General features: G+C 56.7%; 1 protein-coding gene across 3 annotated transcripts in view; it reads left to right on the top strand.

The window, feature by feature from the left end:
* The first annotated feature begins 2,443 nt into the window (after positions 1–2,443).
* The window catches only part of COL27A1 (collagen type XXVII alpha 1 chain), a 129,812-nt gene continuing 107,137 nt past the window's right edge, over positions 2,444–25,118 (top strand). For 2 of the 3 annotated variants that reach the window (XR_006785878.1, XM_045840703.1), the window contains exons 1-4: positions 3,755–4,241; positions 9,161–9,231; positions 12,417–14,137; positions 22,172–22,225. Coding sequence is in view for 2 of the 3 variants with exons in the window: in XM_045840703.1 (XP_045696659.1) it covers positions 4,183–4,241; positions 9,161–9,231; positions 12,417–14,137; positions 22,172–22,225 (1,905 nt within the window). In the remaining variant the exon portion in view is untranslated. Of the gene's footprint in view, positions 2,556–3,754; positions 4,242–9,160; positions 9,232–12,416; positions 14,138–22,171; positions 22,226–25,118 lie in introns of those variants that run through there. The other variant, XM_045840704.1, reaches the window with a different exon arrangement.

Consider the following 25,118-nt stretch of genomic DNA (forward strand, 5'->3'; position numbering starts at 1 on the left):
TGCCCAGTCCCTGGTGCTGTGCCAGGAACCTCCTTGGCAGGAAGATGGGGTGTAAAGAGCCTGCAGAGGCAAGAAACAAGGTTCCCTCACAATAACTCTTGTCAGGGTCCATGCCTCCTCCTCCCAGCTAACCATGAGCTCTTGGAAGAATGTAAGTCATGCTTTCTTTGCAACCTAGCAAAATACAGCCAGCTCTCAATAATTACCTACTGAATTGGATTTATTGTCAAAGAATATCTCATCTTCCTGAGTTCAAAGATTATCATGTTTGATGCATCTATTTTATAGATGGAGACAGCGAGGCTCTTGAAAGGAACACAATCAATATTTCTGGGCTCTGAGGGGTATCCCATGAGTCTTTTGGGTTATCCATGGTGGAGCAAGGCTCTCTGGGGCTCACCATTGGTCACTCAGATTTGGGAATGAAATTTGGAAAGGTCTTGGTACTCAGCCACTGACCTGCTGCCTGACCATTGAGGAAATGCACCCTCTTGCCTGGAAATGGCTCTGTGGCCAGTGAGTCACAGGACATTACCCACACTGTGCAGAGGGGAGAATTAGATGGCTTTTCCACTGGGCTCACTTCACTCTTCTTGCAAAACCAGCCTGAAATTTACTCCTACCCTTCTGGCCTTCTTGTGACTCTTCCACTTGAGCTGTCTCTCTCCATGGCTGCATATGTTTCCAAAATATCCTTTAGGAGCCAAAGGCCACCTCCTCCTGGGAGCCTTCCTTGCATTCTCTTGATCCCTTGGTCAGTATGACAATTCCATTCACCTGTGTCTTTCTGATAACATCTATCACATTCCCCTAGTGTTATCTTTAAGCAATTGCAGGATGTTCTCTGTGACGTGTCTGTGTGTAGTGTCTCCCATATTGGCCCTGTTCCCTGCCCCAAGCTGCTGTGCATGTCTTCTGTCCACATTATAAATATGTGTGCACTCAGAAAGCAGACCCATGTGCAAATTTCTTTGTCTTCACTCCCACAATCTACTGTTCCCCCAGCTTTCTACTGGAGTTCGAACACTGTAGGAGTTGAAACAAAATTATTGAAATTATTAACGGTTTGAGCCTCTCATGTCCCAGGCTGCACACTAGGTGTGGGGATGTGAAAAAGACAGCAACATGGTGTGATGTGTGCTCCAATACGGGCGTGAGGCTGAGCTTTGAGCCACACCTAGAAGGACATGGGGTGGGGGGAGAACCTGGGAGAAAACAGAGTTGAGAAGGGCCTTGAAGCATCCCGGCTTGTCCAGAGCCTGGGTCCAGGCATCAGAGAGAGTGAAGCTCGGGGCGGGACACGGAGCTGGGGAAGCTGGCCGGGATCTGCCCAGAGCCACTAAGATGTGGGTCTTCCCGCTCAGCTGCAGAAGACAGGAATCAGACTACCTCAGCTCACATCCCACCTCCTCCACCTGCCAGGTTGTGATCTCAGGAAAATGACTTAACCGTTCAGAATCTTGGCTTTCTTATCTGCATGTGGAGATACCAGGCCCCCGATAGACGGTGATGCTTAGCACGGCGCTGTCCCTGGCTAGGGTGAGGTTGGCGAGGATGCCAAATACTCGGGGGCACCAAAAAACCTCTTCAGTATACAATGAAGTTTTATTTCTAAGGGGGTGCCCCAAAAAACCCCTAACTAATCAAAATACACAATATTTTAATGCAATACTTTAAACGTGTCAAAGTTAATGCAAAAATTCCACGATGAACAAAATACTAAAAAAAAAAAATGTAAATAAGGGCAGGATCCACCTAGCACAAAGCATGCAGCTCAAAAAATGTCAAGTACGATTGGGCTGGCTGTTGTTGACCTGAAAACCTGAGGAAAACCCAGGGCCCCTCTCATCCAGAAGAAGGTTCGAACATGCACAATTTGTGAAGTTTTGAGGTGTTCCTGCACTCTCTGGGGCTCGGTCCAAGCGGAGGTTAAGAACTTGGTTCAAGGTGGGGGTGGTTCCACGCGCCATCCAGCTGCTAGTGGGTTCCCCGGCACCACCCTGAGCCTCCCTTCTGGCAGCCGTGTGTGCTCTGCCCCCTGCAGGAAGCAGAGCACAACTCTGCGGCTTCTTTTCCTTGCAGGCTTGGCTTAACGCCCCTCCGCACCGCTCCCCCACCCACCCCACCCCGCCCCTGCTTGGGACTTTTCCTAAAGTTTGTTGAAACCAGACACCTTGCTCCAGCGAGCCCGCGTGCAGCCTTGGTTTAAAAGGCCGCCTTCAGCGCACCCTCCCCGCCCCCAGCGGAGACTTCAAAAGGCCCGGCGGGCGCCGCGGCACCAGCACCTATGAGCCGCCCCCTGCGCCCAGAGCCCACGACGGAGTCGGAAGACGCAGAGCGGCCAAAGTTTCAGCGCAGGCGGACCGGGCGGGAGGCTCAGCCCCGTGCGCCCATGCCCCTCCCGGTGCGGCTGCGCTGCGAGCGCCTGCGCCCCGTTTAGGGAAGGGGACCTGGCACCCCCGCCCCCGCGTCTGGGGCTGCGGGGACCCATGAATACAAATGCCGTTAGGCTCACGAGGAAGGACCGACCGTCCAGCCTCGCACCTAGGGACCCAGTAAGTGCCCCGGGGCTCTTAGATTGCTGGGGGTACCTGTGTGTGTTTGTAAAGGTGTGCGCATATGGGGAGGGGGTGCACATTTGGAGAATGAGTGCGTTTGTGCCCACATTCGGTGGGCACTAGTGAAGAACTGTGTGTAACTGGGAGCATGCCTGTGTATGTGCTCTTGTGGGTGTGTACATGGGGTGTGTGTGTGCGCGCAAACGTGTGCATGAGAGATATGTGCGCGGGTGTGTTGGGTGGAGGATCTGGCTGAGCTAGCGTGCATTCGTGCCTGTGTAAGCACTAGTGTGCATGCATCTGCGGGTATGGAGTCTGGTGTGCTTCTAGTCGAGACACCCAGGGTGTGTTTATGTGGGCGCAGGAGGAGCGCATGGCTGTGCTTGCATATGAATGAGTGGGAGCTTGTGTTTGAGTGTGGGGTAGGCGTGGGTGGGTGTGTGAGTGTGTGTGTGCGCGCACCAGTGAACAAGTCGTGGAGGGGGAGGCGAGGGCAGTAGGGGCTTCTGACGCAGGGCTCGGACTGGGGTTGTAGATGTGCGAATTTGTCAGGTGTTTGCGGCACGGTCAAGGGGTGCAGTTCTGTGCTCCAGTGTGGGGTCTCAGGGAGCATCTTTGATAGACTGGGCGGCGGGTGAGTGTCAAGCTGCCATTTCTTACCTCATGGAGAGGGAAGAACGAGGGGGTAACCAACATTTAACAAGCCCACCCACTACAGTTCCAGGAGTCTGTCCTCCTGGGAGTTCTGGGTCTGGGAGGAAAGGTGTGTGTGTGTGTGTGTGTGTGTGTGTGTGGCAGAACACTGGTTGTTGTGGGAGTCTGCACACTGAGTCCTGGTCCCACAGCTGTCCCTGGAACTCCGGGTTCCTTTCAGCAGTAGTGTCTGTCCCCTTTCTGCCTCTATCTCCGCCTCCAAACTTGGGACCTCACAAGCCGGAAGTCCCGAATCTCCGTGCTGTGGTCATCCCGCTGTGCAGCCCTGGCCAGCTCGTTCCTCCCTGTCAATCTCAGTTTCCCCGTTTCTACAAAGGGGTGGGGGGAGTCTCAGCCGGGCTGTGGTGGGCCGGTCCAGAGTGTGTCCCTGGCTGCGGCCGGCAGGGGGCAGCAGGGGGCAGCAGAGGGCGGCCCAGCGTGGGGAGGAGAGAAGGTGGAGAGCTACCGCGGGCCGAGACTTTAAATCGCCTTCATTTCCCCCAAATCCTTCCTTTTCCTCTCCTCCCCCAGGCCGGCGGGGAGGCAGCTTCCACCGCCCTCTGTGCGCCCTCGCCCGGCCTTGCTCTGTCTCCGGGGACCGCCAACAGCCCGCCTCTAAAAGTTTGATCATCTCTTTCTTTCTCTCTCTCTCTTTTTTTTTTCTGCTTCTTTTTGGTTGAAGCAGAAAAAGAGTGAGGCAGGGGCGAGCGCGGCGCCGGGACTCCTGGGACCATGGGCCTGGCGCTGGCGCTCGAGGGGCCCCGGCCGCGTCGCCTGGCTGCTCCGGCGCCCCTCGGCGCGGGACTGCGCTGCTTGCGCGGGGGCCACGCGCTCTGAGCCGGCCTGGCGCGGCGGGGCAGGGGGCTGGCGGCCCCATGGGGCGCGCCCACACTTGCCCCCCGGGTTCGGAAGCATGAAGTAGGGGCCCGCCATGGGAGCGGGATCCGCGCGGGGGCCCCGAGGCACAGCAGCGGTGGCGGCTCGTGGGGGGTGAGTATGAGCTTCGGGACGCCCCCTCCCCAGCTTCCTGCTGCTCCAGCCTAGGGGAGAGCTGGGGTTCCCCTCGGAGCCAGACGCTTCCAGCAGAACGTCAGCTTCCTGCCCCTTCCTGTGCCCCTGTGAGGTGGGTGGCCAAGGGTTAACGCGGGCTGTGCCCCCGGCCCCAGCGTTGGCCAGTGCTGTTCTGCCCTACTCCGCCCGGCCCGGCCAGGGAAGGTCCGTGAAGAGCCAGCCTGGGGTCAGAATTGGAGGTGGGTGGTGGCGCCTGGAGGGCCCGGCAGGCGGTGGAGGGGGTGGGTTGAGGATTCTTGGGGGAGGAGGGGGTGTCCGATTCTGCTATCCCGGTGTGTTCTGGTGTCGGTATCCGCAGGTCCCGAGCCTGTACGCCTCCGTTTCTGGCTGTTCTTGTAAAACTGTCCCCAAGTTTCTAGGTTTCCAGGTATCGGTGGCTTCTGCTCTTGCTTGTGTCTGTGTGTCTTTGCACGTCCCCGGTTTCTGGAAATCCTTGTGTGTGTGTCAGTCTGTTTGGGTTTGGGTTTCAGTGTTTCCCTGCTTCTCTGGGGTAGGGGGTGGGGTCTCCATTCCTGTTGCTTTCCGGAGTGTGAGAGAGAAAGTTAGAGCCAGGCTGCCAGAGCGGGAAGGGCCCTGGAAGATCACGGAGTGGGATCCCTCATTGTACATTTAGTTGCGGAGACAGAGGAGGAGGGCCAGAGAGGGGCAGGGAATTCGAAAGAGGGGCTAGGTAGAGCCAGGACTCACGATGCTCTGAGCCCCAGCCTGTAAAGTAGGAGTTGTAAGAGAGAGAAAGTGTGCGAGAGCGAGGCGCTGCCCTTGGGTATGTGTGGGAGGGACCTCAGGGGGACGGGAGCAGTCCCTGGGGGCTGTACGGACTGCAGCTCATGCTCACTGCTCACTGCCCACTGCCGCGGGAAGCCCAGAACTTGCTGGCTTTCTGTCCTGCCCCTAGGACCAAAGGACACTCCCAGGAGGCTGGTCTAGGCCGTTGCTCCGCCCCACCCTCCAGGCCCTGCCCCTCTGAGCTGGAATGGGGGATGATGCCCCCCCCACCACCACCTCATTCCCATGTCTTGGAAAAAGAAGGCTGGCTGAGATCCCCCACCCCCCACTGCAATACACACAGATACACACACAGCACCAGTAAGCACACTGCTGACTCATTTTCTCCAGGAGACCCTGTGCCAGGGCAGATGCCAGCGGTTGTGTCAAAAAGTGGTGCCAGGCGAGCACCCCAGAGTGGGGCCCAAGCTCTGGGCAAGTGGACAGTCATGCTGCTTGGAAGCCCAGCCTCTGCTTTCTCCCGTCTTAGTGCCTCCCTCACCACTGCAGGGCCCCTGGGCCTGTGCCCTCCGGTCGGTCCCGGCATGCCTTCCAGCTTCGCTCCATCACACCTCTCCCAGACCACGGAGTGCCCTATCAGTTGGTGGCAGAGGACTCACACCAGTGTGAGTCCGGTGGCGGCGGCGGGGCAGAGAGAGCACTGCCTTCTCATACGGTGGCTCCCGACTCTGCCCTGTGAGTTTGGGCAAGCCTCTCCGCTTCCTGTTTTTCTCACCCACAGTGTGGGCATCTTCATTCCCAACAAGCAACAGGGTTTTGGGAGGATTCGTGGCACCTTGCTTGTAAAGGGCTTAGAACAGTGCCTGGCTTGTAGTAAGTGCTTAGTAAACGGCAGCTGTTATTGGTATTATTATTCATTGCATCTTGAATGGATGTGTGAGTCAACTGGAAACTTCAGGGCGGCATCCCGTCCAGACAGATGACCGTCTGTGTTCCTGTGGAAGAGGTATAAGGTGTGAGGGAAGGAGCCCGGGTGTGACCTGCTGGACACATGGGCCCTGGCCAGTTCATGGAGGCAGGTGGAACAGGCCCACCCCCCTTTGCTGTTCTGTGTCCTCTGTGCAGCTACCTTCCCAGCTTACCCCTTGGGAGCACAGCCGAGCTCCGAGTCCTGACGCCCTGCTTCCTTGCATGTGTCAGGGTCTCAGCACCCTGGGCCTCAGCTCTGAGCTCTCAGGGGATGTTTGTTCAAGCTGGTATGGGCCTCCAAGCTCTTGTGTGTTCCCAGGTGACGAGGATGGAGGAAGAGTCATACTAACCAGCCACAGGCTCTGGCAGCCTAGTGGTCCAGGAGTAGCCACATTTGGTGAACTGGCAGAGGGCCTTGTTCAGGGGAAATGAATGCCTTCCTGGAGGACTGCATGGCCAGGCTGTGTCCCCAAGGTCAGGCACCTAACACGTGACTCCAGTTTTGGCTGCCTCCTGCCCCCTCTGGCTCCTGTGCGCTGGTCTTCCCGACATTCTGGAGCCCTGGGTTCACTGAGCCAAGGCCCGCAAGTCGGTGGTGAAAACAGAAGTCTGGAAGAACCAAGCCCTGAGCCAGCGCCGCCGCTAAACATTATTACCAGTAGCCTAAACAGGATTGGAACGGGAGCAGAGGGATCTGCAGGACCTCCCTCTGGGAGCCAACTTTCCAGGCCTGGAGCTCACTTAGATGGCTGGTTGGCTCCCCAGGCCGCATCTCTGTTCTGGTTGGTGAAGGCTGGGACTCTGGGCTCCAGCAAGTAGGAAGTCCCTGTAAGTCTCTGGTTTCTTCTCCGAGGGAGGCAAGCCCAGGGAAAGGCTGTGTGTTCAGCAGCACAGTCAGATGATACGGGCCACCGAGGCGCTGTGTGGCTCTAGGCGAGGCACTGCCCCTCTCCGGGCCTCGGCTGCCCATCTCTACAGTAAGGGGGCGGGGCTAGAATCTGGCCTCTAGATGAACTCATGGGGTCTTCTCCCACTCTATACTCCCGCCCTATCCTGTGGACGTTTATGGGTCAAGGGCACACAGAACCCAGGTCAGTGGCATTTTTCGAGGTGAGTGAATAGGGGACAAATATTTTGGTCACAGGCCTCCAGGGCTGAAATTCTCAAGTTAGAAACCATTGCGTTAGGAAGCTTAATTGAAGAGAAGATTCTGATCCCATCTCCCCTGTGTGTCTTCTTCCTCCTGAACTTTGGGGATTGAAAATATTTTCCCCTCCTTTACCCTCTTATTCTCTACAGACTAGTCACCTTGGCATAGCCCAGCAGGAAGAACCAACCGAGAACTACACATGTGGTTGTTGCCCCTTCTCTGCTTCATGCGGCTGCTCTTTAGCAGCTTGGGAAACATTCGAATATGGAGGGGGGGCCACGTGACATCACACAGTGAGGCTCGAGCAGTGAGGGCTGGTGCCTGGGAGAGCTGGGGAGAGAGGAGGCTGGAAGGACATGGAACAGAAACTAGTGAGGTTGCAAGAACACTGGGAAATGAGGAGCAGTGTCTTCTGAGGTGGCGTCCTCAGAAAAAAACGAGTTACCCGGTTCTCTGAGTTCAGGGACTGCTGAGCGACAGAAAGTGCGGCCCGTTTCTTTCAGGGCTTCTCAGAACTTGGTGTGCAGTTCGGCTTCTGGACCTGCCATGTCTGGGCCCCAGGAGGCGGCTCTTCCCCAATACATCTGGCTCCAGTTTCCCGTAGTGTCCACCTGGTGGATGAGAGAATTGTACCCAAGAATTATGGCCCCAGAGCCTGCCCAGGGCGACCTTGAGGAAGTCCCTGCCCTCCCTAAGCCTCTGTTTTTGTCCAGCAAAGCTGCCTATTATTTCTTTGCAGGGCTGATGGGGCTGCCATTTGATGTAAGTGGGCAGGTCATGCCAGAAGGTCAGCCTGCTCTCCAGACAGCTCCGGGACGGCTAGGCAATCTGACCTTTAGAGATTGCTGGTGCTGGTTAGTGGCGGATCCTGGGCCTGTGCGTCCCAGCCTTAGCCCTCCCCACCTGCCCCTCACAGCTGTCTTGGCCTGCAGCCTGGCCAGCCATATCTGGCCACGTGCCGCCCTCCCCTTTGCCTGCTCAAGGATCAAATGCCCCAGGTAGCTTCGGGTATCCCCAGTGGCTGCTCCCACAGGAAGGTGTAAGTGGATCACTGCCTCTGCCCATCTTGGCAGGAGCCACTGGGCAAAGCATTAACCCTGCAGTCCCCAGAGTGCCAGAGCAGCAGGGACAGCCTGTGGAGCACTTGCATGGCTGGTGGCAGGCCAAGCCCTTAATGTGCATGAGCTTCTTCAGTCCTCATGCCTGACCTGCAAGATAGGGAGTAGTACCGGCCGTGTTTCAGAGGAGGAGACAGGCTCAGGGAGGTTGAGCGACTCATTCGGGGCCACACAGCTGGTAAGCCATGGGGCCAGGTTTGCACCTGCATCTGCCAGGCTCCCTACCATCTGCTCTCTTTTCTCCTCCCATTTTCCAACAGTGTGAAGCCAGCTAGGCATCTCTTCCTTAGCACGCACTGGTCCTGGTTACGGAATCTTCTCCTGCTCCATGCCTTCGGCCTGGAGAGTGAGTTTTCATCTCTGCTGCCCTTGGAGGACACTGGTCATCCAAGCAGACTGGGCTGGTCTCCTCGCTGACCTTATAGCCCTCGCTGTACCACCCATCGGGCCTCAAGATCACAAGGCCATAGTACGATGGGGAAACCGATGCCCAGAGAGAGGGAGGGGCAGGGGCTGGCTCTTTGCTGCCCAGTGAATTGGTGGAAGGTTTTGAGCTGGACCTTGGGTTTCCTGACACTCAGGGCAGGGCTTCCCATTTACTATTTCCTGTTCCATGACCTTGGTTTATCACTCTGTAAAAAGCAAGGTTGTATTTGTACCGTGTATGCAGTTCCTGCCCCAAGAGATTGTGCCCTATAGAGACCCATGGGTGCCGACTGTTCCGATGGGGTCCTAGAGCCTGCACCTTGCCTCGCACACCCCGTGGCTGAGACCGGGATGGGCCTGGGCTGGGGGATCCACTCCAGCTCCCCAGCCGGATCTGGGCCGAGGGGTGGAAGCTGATGCCGCCTCTGCTTGTGTCTCCTGTTCTCTAGGGGGTTTCTCTTCACCTGGATCTTAGTCTCATTTGCCTGGCACCTGGCCTCCACCCAAGGAGCTCCTGAAGGTAACGCTCTCTTCTCTTTGTCCAGGGGGAGACGGGAGAACAGAAGCGCCTGGAGAATGCAGGGGTAGGGGCCACCCGTGCACCTAAGTGGAGCTCAAAGCCTTGGTTTTCTCATCAGTACTAGAATGGAGCCGATCATTGGCGAATTCTCTCCGGGCATGAAAGAATCACCTTCCGTGTTCTGTAAGGGGTAGGAAGGGCTCTGCAGAAATGTGGAGGGGTGATCCCTTCATTCCTCTCTGGGGGGCACAGTTTGAGTAGGTTGCTCCAGGCCATTCGGTCTCACTTGTCCCTGTTTGTCCTGGGACAACTTCGGAGATTGCCCAAGGCTGTGACCACCCTCCCCTTGCCGGGAGAGCCTGCTCTTCCCAGCTCTCCCCGAGGAGCTGTCCAGGGGGCCAGGGCAGCAGTGGGCTGGCTACACAGCTGCCCCTTGAAACTGAAACCTCTCCCACATCTGTTTGTCAAGCAGCCACGAGGCCTCTTAAAATAGCAGCCCTTCCCCCCTCTCCACGGCCGCCGTGTGCGGGGCAGGCCGCCGGGCACTCCCAGAGCCCCTGTGGCCTGACCTGGCCGCTGGGCAGGGATTGGGCCCCCGGGAGAGGAGGGCCGTGCCCGGAAGAGACTCCTGCTGCCCGGCAACATTTTGTGCAAATGTCATATTTTCCGAACTTGCTGTTTCTCCCACAAAGTAGGTGAACAGCTGTCCAGAGTCCTGAGTCAGGCACTGGGGGTTGGGAAGAGGCCGGAGCTGTGTGGAGCCAGGTTTATGTAATAAAGGGATCTTGCTGCGGCCAGCTGGCTGGACCCTTCCATATTGGCGCTGGGCTGTGTTCATTCTCCTGTCCCTTAGCTCCTCACCCCTGAAGGGATTCTGGATGTATCTCCGCCCCGAGTTCCAACCTGTCTGAGGGGCTCCAGCACAGAATAGCATAGTGGCTAAGAACAAAGATCCTGGAGCCAAGCTGTGCCTTTTATTATAAGCTGCATGCCCTCGGGCAAGTTATAGCACACTTTTCTGACCCTTATTTAGAAAGTGGGGATAGCAAACAATACTTGCTTCATAGATAATTGAGAGAATCAAGCAAGGTAATGCATGGAAAGTACTCGGTACATAGTAAGTGCTCAATAAAAAGATCAGTTACTATTGTTAATTATATTACTTACCTGAAAAGTTTGGGCAAGAACAGCTCCTTTCTCTCTGCTGTAAAGCTCAGAGCGACCAGATGCTTCAGAATCTCGGTAATGACCACCTCTGCTCCAGGGGTAAGAGTTTGGGACTCTGCCCGTGAGCTGCAGGCGGTCTGTGGAGGAGGCTTTGAAACTTACTTGGAGAGGACATTCAGGGAAACCTCACTGGTGCCACCTGGTCTGGCCAGTTGCCATTTTTCCCGGGGCGAGTGCAATTGGCTATACGCTGCAGTGTTCAGGGAGAGATGCGTGCAGGCCTGGGGGTCTGCCTGGGGCTGCTGAGGTGGCACAAGGGAAGGGACGGGTGGCTTCCTGCCCTTACCTCTTCCCCAACAAATGGCTCCTCCATTCTAAGTTGTTTATAGTGAGTAGCTCTTGGAGATAACAAAGAGGTTTCCAGTGCTTAACTGCACAAAATACACTACTACTCTGAGAGTCCTTAAGCAATGGTTTACTTTAGCTTAGGATCTGCAGGCAGAAAAGGTGGGGGACAAGGAGGAATCTGAAGTGAAATGAGGGCCTTAGGGTCCTAGGGAGGAATAAAGGTCTTCAGTCCAACTGAAAGAGCGGCCTGCAGCTACAGAGCTCTTCGGATGGAGTTAGCCCTTTGTGGCTTGTCTTACAGGCAGGGAAACCGAGGCCTGGGAGTCAGGGAGAGCCTTGGCCCGAGGGTCCTGGTACAGGCCGAGTCGTGGAGATGAGGAAGACCACCATTTCGTCTCCCAGCGGCCCTATGATGCAGCCACTCTTTGTAGCCCTGTTTTACAGCGGGGGAAGCTGAGACTCAGGGCCCAGACTCAGGTGGTCTTACCTGGGTCTAAAGTTGGGCCTTCTGAGCCTGCTGTGCCGCCGTGAGGCCAGCACCTATGTTCTCAGTTTCTCCCCGCCCGTCTAGCTGTCCATCATCTCTGTTGTCAGTGGAGGGACTACTCAGTGCTAAGTGCCGCACTGAGCCCGGTGCACACCCCTCACTCCGGGTTGTCAGGGAGAGGGCATTCCACACTCAGGGGCTAGGGTGGGGAGCTCAGGGGAGGGGACCCGGGGACCTGACCCAGACCCCAGGTCCTGTGGCAGCCTCTCTTTGCCTGCCGAGACCGCCAGCTCAGAGCCAGCTTCTGCAGGCCCTGGTGGCTCGGCGGTTGAACGGCTGGTGAGAGGCAAGGTCAGGCCGCCTTTCCACAAACACCATGGAAGCACTCCTCTCGCTGGGGCTAGCCCTGCCGCTGTCATTACTGGGCGGATGTGACCTGGCCAGGCCGTGTTCTGCCAGAGGACAGAGGTTGCAGGGATGGATGACTTCCTGGATGCCTGGATGACTTCCTCTCCTTTCTCCAAGGCCACCCAGGGAGAGTCATTGGAACTGTCCTCTCCCTTCTGTGTACATAGAAGCTCCCCTGGGCCTGCTGTGGCCAGACAGAGACCTTGGCAGTGGGGCGGGGACTCAGTAGGTTCCTAAAGGTGGACATCCTTTCCAAGCTCCAGTGACATGTCCATTCCTGTCACCCTGCTCCCTCACTCATGGGACTGCTGCCTGGAGGAGATGGCTTTTGAGGTGGGGGCGGGGACAGGTCACAGGGGACAGCCTCTAATATTCTTAGCACTAGCACTGGGTGATGATCGTCACTTTTAATAGTAATAGCTATTGTTTGGAAATGTGTGTTTTTGTGCTGGCATTCCTCACAACATCCTTCTGAGTTTGGGATGATTGTTATCCCATTTGATAGATGGGAAAACAAAGGCACTAAAGGCATAAGACTAGTGAGTGATGAAGCTGGGATTTGAACTCAGGAAGTTTGGCTCCAGAGTCTGTTTTTTTTAACTACTCTGTGCAAGACAAGGGACTGGTTCCAACTCGGCAGTCTCGGCCACAGCCATCAACCAGGGGGCAGCAGGTGGTGGTCAGTGGTCTGGCCTCACTGCCTGTGCACTGGGAGGGGGCTGGGACTGGAGCAGACCCTGACTGTGCCCTCTCCCTCTGTGCCCGCCCTCTCCAGATGTGGATGTCCTCCAGCGGCTGGGCCTCAGCTGGACCAAGGCAGTGGGTGGCCGGAGCCCCCCACCCCCGGGGGTCATCCCGTTCCAGTCAGGCTTCATCGTTACACAGCGGGCCCGGCTCCAGGCCCCCACGACCGCTGTCATCCCGACCTCTCTGGGCACAGAGCTGGCGCTGGTGCTGAGCCTCTGCTCCCATCGGGTGAACCATGCCTTCCTCTTCGCCGTCCGCAGCCGGAAGCACAAGCTGCAGCTGGGCCTGCAGTTCCTCCCCGGCCAGACGGTCGTCCACCTGGGGCCCCGGCGCTCTGTGGCCTTCGACCTGGACGTGCACGATGGGCGCTGGCACCACCTAGCCCTGGAGCTCCGCAGCCGCACGGTCACCCTGGTGACGGCCTGTGGGCAGCGCCGGGTGTCCATCCCGCTGGGCTTCCACAGGGACCCGGTGCTCGACCCGGAGGGCTCCTTCCTCTTTGGAAAGATGAGCCCGCATGCGGTCCAGTTTGAAGGTGCTGTGTGCCAGTTCAGTATCTACCCTGTGACGCAGGTCGCTCACAATTACTGTACCCACCTGAGAAAGCAGTGTGGACAGGCTGACATGTACCGGCCCCAGCTGGGGCCCCTTCTCCCCCAAGACCCTGGTGCACCCCTCGCCTTCCAGACCGACCTTGCCCTGCTGGGCCTGGAGAACCTGACCACTGCCATGCCAGCCCTGGAGTCACGGCCAGCGGGCAGGGTGACTGTGGTGCCCGCCACACGCAGCAAGCCCCTAAGGACCAGCAACACAAACCCTCACAAGCCTGTCTCAGTGCGGGAACGAGCCCGGACCCCACTGCCGCCTGCCAAGCTGTCAGCGAGCGAAGTGCTTCCTCCCGTGCCCCGAGCCTCTCCTGCCAGCCCCACCACGCCTGTCCAGCCACTGCAAAAGAGCGCAGCCACCAAAATCCCCAAAAGCCACCCAGTCAAGCCTTCGGCCCCTTCTCCTTCAATTCCCCCTGTCAAAAGCCCTCGCCCCACCCAGAAGGCAGCTCCACCTTTCACAAAATCAGCCCCTCCCACCAAGAAGCCAGTGCCACCAACTTTACACTCAGCTCCTGCCAAAGTGTCCCATCCCTCAGTGAAGCCGGTCCAGAGGAACCCTGTCACGCCCAGACCCCCACCACCCAGCGCCCGGCCCCTGTCCCCTGTCACTGGTGCTTCTCAAAAGCCCTTTCCCCCAACAGACCGGACAAAGGCCAAGATGAGCAGTCGTGCTGGTGAGCCGGCTCCTGCACGCACCAGCACGCACCGACCTCCCCAGCCCACTGTTTCGCCCCCATCACCTGCCTCCAGTCCTGGCTCTACCAGGACCACTCGGCCACTAGCCACAGTGATGCCTCCTACACTCACTCCTGGTTCAGTCCCCTCTGGAAGCAAGAAACCCACTGGATTAGAAGACACAAAGAAAGCCAGACCCAAGAGCAGCCCCCGGAAGCCCTTCCCCTTCCGAGCCGGGAAGCCAGCCAGGGATGACCCCGTCCGTGATCCGACGATGCGGCCCAGCCCCAGACAGCCCCGGCCTGGCCAGCAGAGCACCCCGGCCCCGGTGTTGGTCCCAGCGCGATTCCTGTCCTCTAGCCCCTGGCCCACAAGCACTGGCTATTCGCTCTTCCACCTGGTGGGGCCCACGCCTTTCCCGCTGCTGATGGGGCCTCCAGGGCCCAAGGGAGACTGTGGTTTGCCGGTAAGACTGGGTGAGGGGTGCGTGCTGCTTGGGGCTCTAGTGGGTAATGGGGGCGGTTTGGGTCAAGTGGGTTGTCTCTGGTAAGGGCAGAGGAAGAGAAGATCCTTAGAGTGGGGAACTGGCTATGAGCAGGGTCGGGATGCGAACCCGGGTCCCCCACTCCTCCACCTCTGCTATGTTTGTGATTGTAAGTCCCCTGTGTTCGTGATCCTCTGAGCCGGGCTCAGCTCAGGTAAAGAGCACCCTTGGGCTTTAGTTGGCCCAGGCCCCAGGTCATCCTTGGCTACTCCAACTGTAAAGGTCAAGTGGCTTGAGGAAAAACATGAACCGGCCCTGAGTCACGCAGCCTCCGAGGTCCAGCTCCTGGGCCCAGCAGCTTGCCTGGTAGTCTCGGACGACGGTCCCACGGGGGTAGTCCTGAGTGTGTTTTGTTTGGCACATGCAACCTTGTTTAAAAATATTTAATACGTTAACTAACATTTTTAAAATACGAGAGATTTCTTACAAAAGAAATCTCTTGGAAGTGGTAGAGATGCCATGGCCTGTGGCCGGCGGCCAGGTCAGGGCTGCCCCTTTAGACGGGACAGGTCCGCTGCTCTCTGCGCCAGTCCCCTCGTCTCCCGACTGGGCTTTCCGACCCGGCCCTTCCACCCGTCGGTGTCGCCGGCCTGGATCCTGCAGATGTTCAATTGGTGGCCCCTGGTAGGGGGGTGCGGGGTAAGGAGGGTCAGTTGGACCCCGGCAGTCAGGGAAAGGAGAAGGAATGTTCCACGTGCAGCAGACATTCTCAGGGTCAGTGCCTCCAGCTTGCCTGGGATGGTCTCCAGGAGCAACGACCTTTCTGCAGCCAGAGGCCTGTTCCCGCAGCCAGAGAAATGGTGGGATGGAGTTTCCAGGAAGCCTGGGCCTCAGCTCTGTCCTCCCGCCTTGGTGATGGCCACCGTGCGGCTTCCTCCTTGTGGGCTCTGTGTTTGCGTGTTCCCTGCAACGTGGAGACAGTGGCAGATGCTGGGAGTTCCTGGACCTTACAAACACACTTAATACATTTTAATAATCATTAGGAATAATATTTATTCAGGCTGTCTCCAGGAGGACCGAGGCACCGTTTTTATTATAACCATATTGTAGAACTTATGGAAATTGTGTGCATTGCTTGGCAGTTATGTCAACGTTCTGCTCAAGTCCCTGTGGTCTGCAATTGGCAGGAGAGAGAGTTGGGAGCTGAGGACAGGACAGACCCTCCAGGCTATGCTGACAACTCAGGCGCTGGGTGCCTGGGGCCCTGATAGCTCAGGTCCCCAAGCTGCACGGGTGCTAGCTCACTGGCTGTGCAGGTGAAAGGGGGTGAATATTCTCCCTTTGACAGTGGAGTAAGATTCAGGGACTCCACTCTGCCTAGCAGAGGAAGCCAGCCCTGCCTCCCGAGCTGTGTGTGGTGCGGAGGGAGGAGAGCCTTGTCCAAGCCAACAGAACTGCAACAAGAATGGATCGTAGGGGTGTAGACTCTGCCTTCGGGTCTGGCAGATGCCTGAGCCTCCCTCTTCCCTCCTGGTTTGGCAGTGTGGGTCAGCAGGAGGTGAAGCCTCCTTCCACGTCTCCTCCTTGGGCTTCCCCGTGATAGAAGAAGGTGCTGGAGTTGTCCTGTGCAGTGGATGGTGCTTAGGCATCATTCAGTTCAACCCTCCTCAGTGGGCAGGGGTGGAACTTAGAGGCTGTGCCCAGAGAGGGCCAGGACTTGCCCAAGGGTGCACAGCACATGGAAGGCAGAGTTGAAGTTTATGGCCCAGCTCCGGACTGCAGGACACTACATCCCACCCCATGAATGTCCACTCTGAGACTCTGGATCCAGAGATGGGAGGCTGGGGGTTTCAGAGATGTGTTAGTCCCTGCCTTGGGCCTCAAAGGAAGAGCTCAAAATCTAGAACCTTCTGTTTCTATCCCTGTGAAGTTTGTGGGCTACTTCCACATGTGTGGTATTTCCCTCTAGGACCTCACAGGAGCTGGTGCTGGAGGGGCAGGATGAGTGTGTTAATCCCTCCTCTACAGATGAGGGCACAAGGGTTAGAGGGACGTAAGGCTTGCCCAAGGGCACCCAGCATGTCCCTGCAGGGGCTGGGATGCACCTCCAGGTCCCCAGCTTCCAACAACGGCCACGGCTGTCCCTAACCCTCCAGCCCTGAACGGGTGAGGGTGAGAGGGAGGACAGCAGTCCACCCAGGGGGCGTCCTGCCTCCTGCCCCCCACTGCTCCCTAATTCTGCCCTCCCTCAGCTTGGAAGCTAGCCTCATTCCAATAGGAATCTAGAAGCTTTGTTCAGTTCTCTGTGTGACAGGGGACATGCTGGTAATTTGTATTTCACCAGATACCAGATATTATGAAATCAAAGTGGCATCTTTAAGTGGTGGCAAGAACACATGTTTCTTCTGTCCTCTGTCATCTGCCCTCAACCCCCATATACATTCAAAATCTAATCCCAGCAAAGCAAGAGCTGTGTTGCCTGGGGCATGGGGCTTAATTGTCCCCAGGCTGGGAACATGCAGTCCTGGGTTCGAATCTCGGCCCCACTACGTATTAGCTCTGCTGCCCTGACTTGCCCTCAGCCCCCGGTCTCTGCAGAACGTAAGACAGCAGCTCTCAGCTCCTGTGAGGAAGCAAGTTGGATGATCTCCAAGGCTGCCTTGGAGGTCTGGTTTGCTGGGTGACTTGGGGAACTTCTTTCCTCTCTCTGAGGTTGTCTACCCTCATGACACGACATTGGAAGAGCTCCATTCTTAGGAATGGCTGTGGGTCCTTTCAGAGTCCGAGAGGGGAGCCATGGCTGTGTCTGAACGGTTCTACATGCTTCTCGAGGGGGCATGGGATAGACCAGCTGAGGCTGAGACAGAGCTCTGGGCCTGGGCCTGCCAGGAGTTGTAGCCACTGAGCGGGGAAGCTCTGTGGGAGCCCCAGGAGCGGGGGGAGCATGGAAAAGCTGAGCTGGGCCCAGGCTGGGGAGGGGCGGGGAGGCTGTGGTTCACAGAGGCTGCACAGAAGCCGCACAGAAGCCCCACGCCTGGGAGGAGGCGAGTCAAGGCCTTATTTATTCACGATCAGGCCGCTGGCATTTGCACGCGCATGCACTTCTTGCAGGCGTCACCTCAGGGAGACCCAGCTGAGGGCCTGGCCCACAGCAGACGCTCCATAACTATCTGTGAATGAAGGAATTTGATCCTTACAAAAAACAGGTTGTCCTGACTTCCCAGGCCGGGTTCCTTGAGGTTACACAGCTCTCTGGTGCTGGTGGGATAAGGAGGCCGTGTGGAGTGTAAGCGCCCCACAGACTTTAGACTTGGAATGACCTGGGTTTGAACCATTCCCTTATCTGGCCATCCTTCCCTTCTTTCAACAAACACTGATTGAGTGCCTTCTGGGTGTCAGGTGCCGTGTGACCTTTGGCAGGTCACTTAACCTCTCCGAGCTTTGATTTCCGCCTCTGTAAAATGGGGAGGTGGTACCACCTACCTTTCCAGGGTGGCTGTGTGGCTGGGATGAGAAGAGGCGCATAGAGCACCCAGCACCAGAAATTGAGTCCCGGCGGGTTGTTGTGGGGGTGTCGTTGCATTGAGAGAACCAGGAGGGTTTGGATACAGGAGGACCTTTGTGCTGCTGGCAGTTAGGAATTGGGACTAGATCTTGGGAAATGCGCCCCTTACACCAGTATCACCTAGAACCCAGGAGAGTGGAGGGGTGTTTTGCTTTCTTTACCATAGTGCTTTTGAGCTCCTACTGTGTGCCAGGTTTTGTGCTAAGCAGTTTTTTTTTTTAAATTTAGTTTTAGAGAGAGGGGAAAGGAAGGAGAAAGAGAGGGAGAGAAACATCAATGTGTTACCTCTTGAGCACCCCCTACTGGGAGCCTGGACTGCAACCCATGTACCCTGACTGGGAATCGAACCGGCAATCCTTTGGTTTGCAGGCCTGCACTCAGTGCACTGAGCTACCCCAGCCAGGTCTGTGCTAAGCAGTTTGCATGCTGTATCCTGCGACTCCAAACAGGGAAGAGGGTCATTGAGGAGAGTTTAAGGAAGGGACTATTTACAGAGCTGTGGGCAGCATCGAAGGAACCAAAGGGTCTGGCATCACACAGGGGTCCGACCTGAAGGTGCAAGGGGAGAGGCAAGTGTTACCAGAGCCCAGGAGAGTTAAAAGATGACCAGGGGTCTCTGACAGGAGCAGGGGCCAAACTATAGCCCAGCAGGGAGGGAGCAGGGAGAGAAATCTCCTCCCCACTCTCTGTGTCTGCAGTGGCCTCCCCTTGGCCAACCTCAGCCAGGGGCAGAGAGCAAGGAAGCCTGGGGGTGCAGCCTGCAGAGGCCAGCTCCCCAGGGCACAGGGCGGATCTTGGGAGCAAACGGAGAATAACCAGCACACAGACATTGTCTTGGAAGATGAGTATTACATCCCATTTTACAGCTGGACAAACTGAGGCCCGGAGGCGCAAGGAGATGAAGGAACTTGCTCACGGCCATACAGAGTAGCCCTGTCCCAGCACGCCCTTCCCTTAGGCAGAGACTGGGGCAGGCTCAGCACCCTGTGGGCCGTTCTTGGGAATCATCATGAGCTCTGATGTCAGATAGGAAGGCCCTTTGAGATCCCCTGCCTTCCTGCCCTCGGGCTATGGGCACTGAACAGAGGTCCAGAGACTGAAAGCTCACTGTGCGGGGTCACCCGGCTGTTAGCAGCCCCCTCAGGACTGGACTCAGGTCTCCCAGATCCCAGGCCTGTGAAACCTCTCCTTGCTTGCTGCCAGGGGCCATGCCAGCCAGGACCTCTTTCTGCGAGGCTTGGCAGGCGGGCTCTTGCAGCTGGACACAAGGGTGGACTTGTTGCGTGGGATGGGGTTCCCCTAGGTCTGGCTGTCAGAGGCCAGGACCCATGGGGAAAGCCCAGGGTGGGGGCTTGGCTGTTTCCATGGCTCTGTTTTCCTGAGCCCTGAGTCCAGGCCTCTTCCCCCAGATAGGCCTGCGGCCCCCGCTCCCTCCCCCCGAGCCCTGGGCCCTCTCAGAGGCCCCGTTGTTTGCAGCGTGGAGTGGAAAATCCCACCCCGGCCTTGTGAATCATCCCAGAGTCACCCGCTCAGGCTTTGGGCCCTGGAAAGAAACGGCAGCGTTTTTCCATTGCACGGAGAACAGGCAAGGTTTTGGATCAGGGGTGAGGGGTCGCCCGCTCTCACTTGCCCACTGACAAAGTGGTCGCAGAGTGGGGAAGGGCCGGGCCCCTGGCTGCAGCCGGGCGCCCAGCGGCCCCGGCCCAGTGTGGTAGAGGAGGGCCGGCCGGGGCTGCAGCTGTGGGGCTGGGCTGCCGTGTCAAGGAGCCGGGCTGTGCACTGACATCACCAGGCCGGGCCGTGGGTCCCAGCTGGCACTGGGTGTCTGCTCCGCAGATGTTGTGGATGAGGTCAGATTTCAGCTTGGATGCCCCCGTTTCTGAGGCAGAAGAAACGCCAAGAGGGAGTGTCCAGGCCCTCTGCAGTGGCAGCCCTCCGGGGTCACGAGGGAGCTCCGGCCACAGAGCTCGTCCCTTCCTGGAGCCCTGCACAAGCCCCGCACTCCCTGGGCCTTGGCCTTCTTTTCTGTGACATGGACATGACTTCCCTTTTCCTCTCCCACCAGATAACTGGAGGAGGGAATCCCCACCACCCCGCAGTTCAGGAAGTGCCAATGTTGGGATGCTTCCCGAATGTTCATTTTACAGATGCCCACAGAAGGGAAGCGAATTATCCAAGTTTGTACAGCTAGTCAGAATACACCTGGCCCGGATTTTCTCTGTGGAAGTTGCCCAGGGTAGGAGAACATGTCAAACGGTTTTGGGTTAAATCCAGGCCTTGCCTGTTCACTGTGCAGACTTGGGCAAGTCATGTTGCCTCTCTGCGCCTCTTTTTGGTTTCTCATCTGTTAAAGGGGCTTGGTGATGATAACAATACCTACAGTGATGCTTGGCCTTAAGGCCCTTGCATTTCCCTTTAATTCTGGGCCACATGAAAGAATAGGGCCAAGCAAGGCCTTCTAGGAAGGGAAATCTTCTGTTCTTCCTGAAAAACAGATGTCGAGGAGGGTGGCTTAAAATATCACGCTGGGGAGGTTCCAGCAGCTTGCTTAACAGAAACAACAGCTAACTTTTGGGCACTCACTGTGTACCAAGCACCAGGATTACCACTTTTTGTAGATTATCTGTCCGCTAGATGCTATTATATCCTATTTTACAGTTAAAGAATGAAGCCTTGGAGACTGGAAGTTGCTCGCCCAAAGCCACACAGCTGGGAAGGAGGGCTGCCCGAGTGTGAGCCCAGGGTGCTAGCCTTACACCCTTTCACCGTACTCGACTGCTCCCTGGGGACAGCAGGGTGCACACTGGCCCTGGATCCCAAACCTGCAGAACTGGACCAGGACTAGAGACCCTCCCCCTAGCCCCTGGGCTCTGCATGGGAGATGGCTGCCAATGGCCGGCTGGACTGGAGGCCCAGAGGTGGCTGGAAGTTGCCTGAAGTCACACAGGGGTCCCCTTCCCTCCCCCTGGGGCCCTTTTCAGGGACCCTGGGGCCTTGTTACCCATATCTGCCCATCTCTATCTCTCTCTTGATTTTTACTCATGGGTGAGCAAGCACGTGGTGTTCACTGGCCAGAACTGTGAGCCGAGGCTGCCCAGCGTGAGGTCTGGATTAATTACCAGCCAAACCGTACTGGGTTTTCAACACTGATTTTAACTCTGGGCAGGAAACCTGGAATCTCTGCTGTTGATGGTTATTTGAAACAAATGAATTCCCCAGGCCTCACACATCCTCGAAAGCCTGGCTCCCTTCGAAGGCTCCATGTTCAGTTGTTCAGATCAGGCACTCGGTTCTTGCTCGTTTACTCCTTCGGGGGAGGCGGGGCTGGAGCTCTTGAGCTCATCCTGAAGGGGTGCAGCGGAAAACAGGCAGGCTGAAAGGCTTGCACCAAGTCTCCAGCTCTCGAGGGGCAAAACCCAGGTTTGAACAAAGGCCAGTGCGTGGTTCAGTATGTCAGCTCAGCTGCCACCCTTCCTGGATGGAGGAAAGGTGAGGCCAGACAGGTGCCCCCTGAACGCCGCGTTGCAGGGTGAGACCCTTCTCTTATGGGAAATGGGCAGCAGTTAAATGCTGTTGAGCAGGGGAACGCCTTAGGAATGTGAACCAGGCTGTGTGGAGCACTGGAAAGCTCAGAGGGCAGAGGCCGGGAGACAAATGGAGGGGCTGCTGCAGGTTCCCGGGGAGCAGTGACGAAGGCTGGTCCAGGCTGTGGCCGCTGAAACAGCTGAGACCTCTGAGTGACAATTATTTGCCAGGTACTGTGTTACACATCTACCATCTCACATTTAATCCTAGAGATAATACTGTGAGGAGGGTCCCCATTTATAGGCACTTGCCCGAACCTAGCTGGTAAACGGTAGCACTGGGATTTGAACCCAGGCCTGTCGGATCCTTATGCCCTTTATGCTGCACTGCATCCCCGTGGTGCAGAGATGCTTGGTGTGACTGTGGGCAAGTCCCTTCTGGGCTCTGGCTCTGCAGAGAACTTGGCTGAGCTCTGAGGTCTGTTGCTGTTTTATTTTATCAAACATTTGGCTGAGCCTTGGGAGAGGAGAGAGATGACTCACATCCTATTAGTTCCTTTGAGGAGACTATGGTCTGGTGGGAGAGACAGGCTTCTGAGCAGACAATTCCATGAATAATACAGAGGTCTTTAAGGTAGAGAGAAAGAGGGGAACTTGGCCTAAATTGGAAGAGTGATCAGGGAAGGTTTCTTGGAGGAGGTGACATCCTAAGTTAGCTGAGTAATGAAAGATGAGAGCTTTGAAGACAGAAATAGCAGCAGCTGCAAAGACCTGGAAGTCCCCAAGGGCCTGAGTTCCTCAGGCAGGGATGTGGGGGAAGCCCTCTCTTCACATTGTGTGTGGAGCTCTTGGACAGGTTTGTTGAATGAATGCTTAACCCATTCTCATCATGCCGCTGGCACTGACACTGTCTTGCTTTCCCTTCAGGGTCCCCCTGGGCTGCCTGGGCTCCCTGGACCCCCCGGTGCACGGGGGCCTCGGGTAAGTGATCATTCACCATCCTTTGAGCTGTGGTTGGCTCCCAGGCCTGCATGCCCCTCCTGTCCCAGCTTTGCTGTGTGACCTCGAGCTGTCCCGCGCCCCACTCTGGTACTCATTTTCCACTTTGTCCTGTGGAGTTGACTTAGGGCTCTTAGGGGAAATGTGTACACAGGCCTGGCATAGGACACCGGTGACCTCTCACAGGGGGTCAGTTGTCCATTGTGGGTATGACTCTTGGAGCCTGGGATGGAGAGGGGATTTCTGCAGACCACACCCCCAAGTCGATGGATCTTGGTGTATGTCCAGGAAAAAAGGTGACTTGGGAGGACAAGACCCTTGCATTCAACTTTGCATATCTGCGGACCATCCTGGGGTAGGGATGCTGACCTAGGCAGCTGGATGGGCTGTGCCCGGGAGTAGGCGAGCTCCCTGCACTGAGAGGTTCGGCGGAGGCTAGAGGAGGGCTTGGCAGGGCTGAGGTGGCTGCTGTGAGCTAGCCTGAGCCTCTGAGTGAAGAACAGCTCCTGTGTGCCTGGCACGTCACTCACTGCCATCTCGTTTGATGCCCTCTTCCCCAGAACCCCCATGGGTCAGTATGATCATTCTCCTTTAGGGGTGAAGAGACCAAGCATCTAATAAATGGAAGAGCTAGGACTGGAACCCAGGCTCTTAACCCTATGCTGGGACCCCTCCCTCCCGGAGGGAAGTCTGCACCTTTCCCAAGAGGACTCAGACCCATGGCGCCTGGCATCTGTGCCCAGGCTGAATCAGCCTTTCCCACGCTGGGTGCCTGGTGAGGCCCTGGCAATAACAGATGCCTGGGGCATATTTTTAGCTCGGAGCCCAGTGGCTGGTTCTGGTTATGCAATTACTCGAGCCCTAGTTCCCTCTAGACCTGGCTCTGGTCTCCCAGGCCTGGGTCTCTGGAGTCTGCCGTCAGCAGTAGTGCTTCCACCTGCATTTAGAATCTCCATGGAGCATGTGCCCAGAGCTTAGAACCACAGAGGTGTCATGGACATCACTGACCTTGACCTTGCAGCCTGGGAGCAGGATGAGGCCCTTTGACCTGGCATTCGAGGCCCAGACAGTCTGCCCATGCCCCCACACTCTTCCTGAGCCCTCCATCCCTGAGCCGTTGCTCAGGCTGTCCTGTCGGCCTGGTACACCCTCTTCTGTGAACTCGTCCTCCATCCATGGCTCAGAACAGACGCTGGCCCTTTTTCTGATGACCGCCCCTTCTCGAGGCTCCTGCAGCGCTTTATCTGGCTCTCTGGGAGGCACAGGTCACTTTCTAAAACTCCCATCAGCTGCCGGACTCTGTGCATGGAGCTGTATATGTGTGATCTCCTTCCATCTTCACAGCCACCCTGAGAATAGGTTCCAATATTATCCACATTTTACAGGTGAGGAAACTGAAGCTCAGAAAGGTTCAGTTACTTTGGATAAAGTCAAACATAAAGTAAATGCCAAAGCCAAGATTCAACCCAGACAGTCTGACTCCAGAGCCTACGGTCTTAACCATCTAGGTGCTAATTTTCTATGTATTCGGCTGAGCTGCTCTGGGCCGGGTACAGGCCCTGCTTACTTCTTTGTCTGACCCAGCACCCCGTAGAGTGCCCTGCATGCAGCAGGTGCTGGGTGAGTGGTTGCTCATGAGTTCTAGCCTGAGAGTCACGAACAGTTCCACAAAGAAGTCGTGTGATTTTAGCCAAGTCCTTTTCCTTCTTTGGGCCTTAGTTTCCCCATCTATAAAACATGGGCTCCTAGTAAGGCATTCCTGAGGTTCCTCCCAGCTCTGAAATTCCACAAGTGAGTGGAGGACCCTCCTGACATCCTTCTGTCTTTCTGTGTGCTGCAGCCTGCACGCCTCCCCCCACCCTCCCATCCTGTTTCTAGACTGGAAATTCCATAGATCATAAAATTCCAAAGATAATAGAATGGTGGGATAAAGCAATCCCAGCTCCTTTGCAGATGGTAGCTCTGGGGCTTAGGGCGGGGTGGGGCCTCATCTGAGGCCAGTGGCCTGCCCCTTCCCACCTTCACATACTCCTGCAGCCCATCAGCCTATCGAGGGAGGGACATTGGGAAATCCCTGGGCCCTGCCCCCACCGGCCTTTCTGAGCTGCAGCTTTTATAGAATCGGTCTGCTTGGCTACCACTCAACTATGTGCTTCGTTTCACTGAAAGGCAGTGGCTGGAGAGGGGTAGGGAGGTGGGGGCAGGGAAGCAGGAAGCCCCCACCTTCATGAGCTGCAGAGGGGGTAGCTGAGTGCTCCAGCCCACCATCTTTGGAACAGCTAGGGGCCGGACTGGGAAGTGGCCACCCTTGACTTTGCACAGCCCACTCCGGGTTCTGGGGTGTTGGTCAAGGGCCCCTCCTCAAACATCTCTGCTTAAACTTTGTCCAGTTCAGGCTGAGCTCTGGGATTAGACCCCAGGAGCCTGGGCTGGGATGAACATCTGAGGTCTTCCAGGTTCCATAGAGACCACCACGTTTCAGTCCTTAACAGGACAGACGGGAAACTGAGGCTGGGGGCAGGAAGGCTTAGAAGTGGTTTCAGGTCTTGACACTTCCCAGTTATAGCCCTGTGCCAGCAGACAGTGGGATGCTGGGAGGGGCAGGGAGGTGGATTGTTTTAGTGGGAAGGTCACCCGTGACACCATTATAAATACCCCAGGCTTAGTGAGCTTCTGAACACTGTACTTTCTAGATGTTTTCAGAGAAGGGGAGGGTTCCGGTTCAGGCATCGAGGAAGAAGGAGGTTCCTTGGTTGGAATATGACAGGCTGCAGCTGGGAAGTTGGTGTCGGAGAGGGAGGAAGGCAGCAAGTTCATACACAGCCAGCCAGATGGGTCAAGAAGGGCCAGCCAGGGACAAGGGCAGTGTGTCTGG

The sequence above is a fragment of the Phyllostomus hastatus genome, unplaced genomic scaffold (genome assembly GCF_019186645.2).
Source record: "Phyllostomus hastatus isolate PE091 unplaced genomic scaffold, TTU_PhHast_1.1 phas_contig_34, whole genome shotgun sequence".
In the NCBI taxonomy this organism is placed as follows: domain Eukaryota; kingdom Metazoa; phylum Chordata; class Mammalia; order Chiroptera; family Phyllostomidae; genus Phyllostomus; species Phyllostomus hastatus.